The sequence below is a fragment of the Dinoponera quadriceps genome, unplaced genomic scaffold (assembly GCF_001313825.1).
Source record: "Dinoponera quadriceps isolate SergipeBrazil2010 unplaced genomic scaffold, ASM131382v1 scaffold777, whole genome shotgun sequence".
Taxonomy (NCBI): Eukaryota; Metazoa; Arthropoda; class Insecta; order Hymenoptera; family Formicidae; genus Dinoponera; species Dinoponera quadriceps.
Window position 1 is genome coordinate 2,705,589 of NW_014555488.1, and position 2,882 is coordinate 2,708,470.

Genomic DNA, 2,882 nt, shown 5'->3' on the forward strand with positions numbered 1-2,882 from the left:
GGAGGAAGAGGACGTTGTTCGTTGCACCGTCGTCGCCGTACGAGAAACGGACGCAGTCCAGTGTGTGCCCGGGAGAGTATCTCCTGAGCGAGGTTCGTAAAGGGAGGCGCTCTCCCGTTCCGATTCAGTGTTCAGTGTCGTCGACATGCCGCGGGAAGAAGAAAGCCGATTCTATTCTCGGTGAATCTCTCGGCGCGAGGTGGATATCTGAGCAGCCGGCGTTCTGTGCGATCGACTCGGCGGAGCGTCGCGTCTCGCCCGGTGCCGTCCGGGTGGGAAGATTAAGGGAGTACCGGACTGCCAGCAGCCGTGGTATCGCGGCTTTCATGACTCCCGTTTGACGACGCGGCAGCAGCCCACCCCGGCGCCGGTGAGCTCTATGACCATGCTGCAGTCGCAGAAGCTGTACGGCGACGCGGGTGCCATGACCAGCGCCGCGATGTCCGGCATGGGCAGTATGGCGCCCACGTACAGCTCGATCAACTCGATCAACAGCTGCGTCTCGATGGGCATGACGATGGGCGTCGGAGTCGGGCCGAGTTGCAGCCCGCAGGGCGCCAGCGGTTTCAACATGAGCAGCATGAGCTCGGCGATGGGGATGGCGTCGATGGGCGGCGGCGGCATGGGTGGCTACAGCGGCGCTTCCATGGGCGCCGGCGGTGCCTGCATGAGCGCCGTCGGATACGGTCCGCTCACGCCGTCGGCCGGTGCCGCTGTCAGCCGCGATCCCCTGTCCCTCTCCGAGCCGGACTCGCCGAACTCGGCGCTGCAACGGGCGCGCAGCGACAAGTCCTACCGGCGCAGCTACACGCACGCCAAGCCGCCGTACTCCTACATCAGCCTGATCACGATGGCGATACAGAACGCGCCCAGCAAGATGCTCACCCTCTCGGAGATCTATCAGTTCATCATGGACCTCTTCCCGTTCTACCGGCAGAACCAGCAACGCTGGCAGAACTCCATCCGGCACTCGCTCAGCTTCAACGACTGCTTCGTCAAGGTGCCGCGCACGCCCGACAAGCCCGGCAAGGGCTCCTTCTGGACCCTCCACCCGGACAGCGGCAACATGTTCGAGAACGGCTGCTACCTGCGCCGGCAGAAGAGGTTCAAGGACGAGAAGAAGGAGCTGACCAGGCAGACCAACAAGCACCAACAGCACCAGCAGCATCACGTGGCGGCGGCGGCCGCTGCCGCGGCCGCCGGCGCGACCATCGCCGGCCAGCACAGTCCGCCCACTCACGAGGGTGCGCCGGGCTCGAAGAAAACCGGCGGCTCCATCCACCACGGCGGTCCTCAGCAGCAGGACGACAAGGACCTGCACTCGCTGGTGTCCACGCACCATCACCATCACACGGCGGGCCTGCATCAGCACCACACCGTCCTCAAGAGCGACACCACCGACATAGGCGGTCTGCTCGGGCCCGAGCTCGGCGCCGCTCACGACGAGCTCTCCGCCATGGTGAATCGCAGCCTGCACCAGTCGCTCTTGTCCGACACCGGCAGCCTGCATCACGGTATGACCGGCAGTCTCAAGCAGGAGCCGCTCTACACCGCCACCAGTCATCCGTTCAGCATCAACAGGTTACTGCCGCGCGACACCGCCGGCACCTCGCCCGGCGCCCAGGACACCAAGCCGCCCGAGATGAAGATGTACGAGCTGCACCAGAGCTACGCCAACTTCAGCTCGCCGCATCACCCGCACGCGCACTCGGCGCCGCCCGGGCATCACCATCACAACGGCATGCACGCCGGCACCAACGGCGCCGGGCCGATGCACATGACGAATCATCATCACCAGGAGTACTACCAGAGCCCGCTCTACCATCACGTAACCAGCGTGGCGACCACGAGCGCGCCCCCGCCGCCCGCCGTCGCCACCGCGGCGCCGGGCTTGTGACATCACGCTACCCACCCCTACGCTTTGGCCTGAGTCGCTGCCGCCGCGGCTTACGTCGCCACCGCCGCATCCGCGCCTCCGATGCCACCCCCGAGGCTGCCCGAGCCGACGACCACCATCTCGTCGACCTTCTCGTCGTCGTCGCCGCGGGTGTCGCGGCGACGCGTCGCCTGCTGGTCGCCCGACGACGACGACGAGTACGACGACGAGGACGAGGAGGAGGAGAGTACCGTCGTCTACAGACGGTAGACGCCCGGCAAGGTACTACTGTCACCGGGCTTCGCCGGGCTGTTGTTCGATCGCGCGGTCCATCGTCCCGGCGGCAGAATCACCCTTTCACCTTGTCTTTTGTTTCTTAAAGTCGCTCGAGCGGTCGGCGCTCTGGAGACGGGATGGTACATTTTCGCTTTTCTTCGCGAACGAACCATCGATCGGTCGCGTGCGATAATTAATGCCCGTGTAAACCGACGATTCAAGTACCGGGTTGTCGGTCGAACAAACGGATCGGTAAGCACCGTTTCAAGTACAATTGCAAACAACAGTCGTGATAAAGCGGATTTTAAGCCGCTATCGTCGGCAGAAGAGAAATTCATTAACGTTTTCACGGTTCTTCCATTCCATTTTTCCTCCGTCGTTCCCTTCGTTATCGTCGTTTTATCGCAAAACTCGTCCGGTGAATTCGAACGTCGCGGAAGAAAGGTGTTCGGCGGAAATGTCTGAATAATCGAGTCGCACTGAATCACACCGTTCTCGCGTTTATCGGGCACAATCGCGCGCGGTTCCGCTGAAGTTCGCGTGAGAGTTTTTCGCGATACGCCGCTCGAGTGTGACGTCGATACGCACTTTTACCCGATACAGCCTGCATCTCGCCGGTATGTTCTACTTTTCGCGCATTATCGGCATCGGGATTACCGCGCGCGATTATACGCGGCGCCCGCGCTCGAGAGCCCCCGTCGAGTATCGTCGTCCTCGACGATACTCCGCG

At 62.9% G+C, this 2,882-nt stretch overlaps 1 protein-coding gene across 1 annotated transcript; it reads left to right on the forward strand.

The window, feature by feature from the left end:
* Positions 1–379: 379 nt before the first annotated feature.
* Positions 380–1,897, forward strand: LOC106744357 (silk gland factor 1-like). Its single transcript, XM_014619041.1, has one exon. It carries the CDS (start codon positions 380–382, stop codon positions 1,895–1,897), a length of 1,518 nt encoding a protein of 505 aa, XP_014474527.1.
* The last annotated feature ends 985 nt before the right edge of the window (positions 1,898–2,882 follow it).

Bases quoted from the DNA above. Each gene is read 5' to 3' on its own strand.
- LOC106744357 (XM_014619041.1), top strand. From the start codon at position 380: ATGACCATGCTGCAGTCGCAGAAGCTGTACGGCGACGCGGGTGCCATG.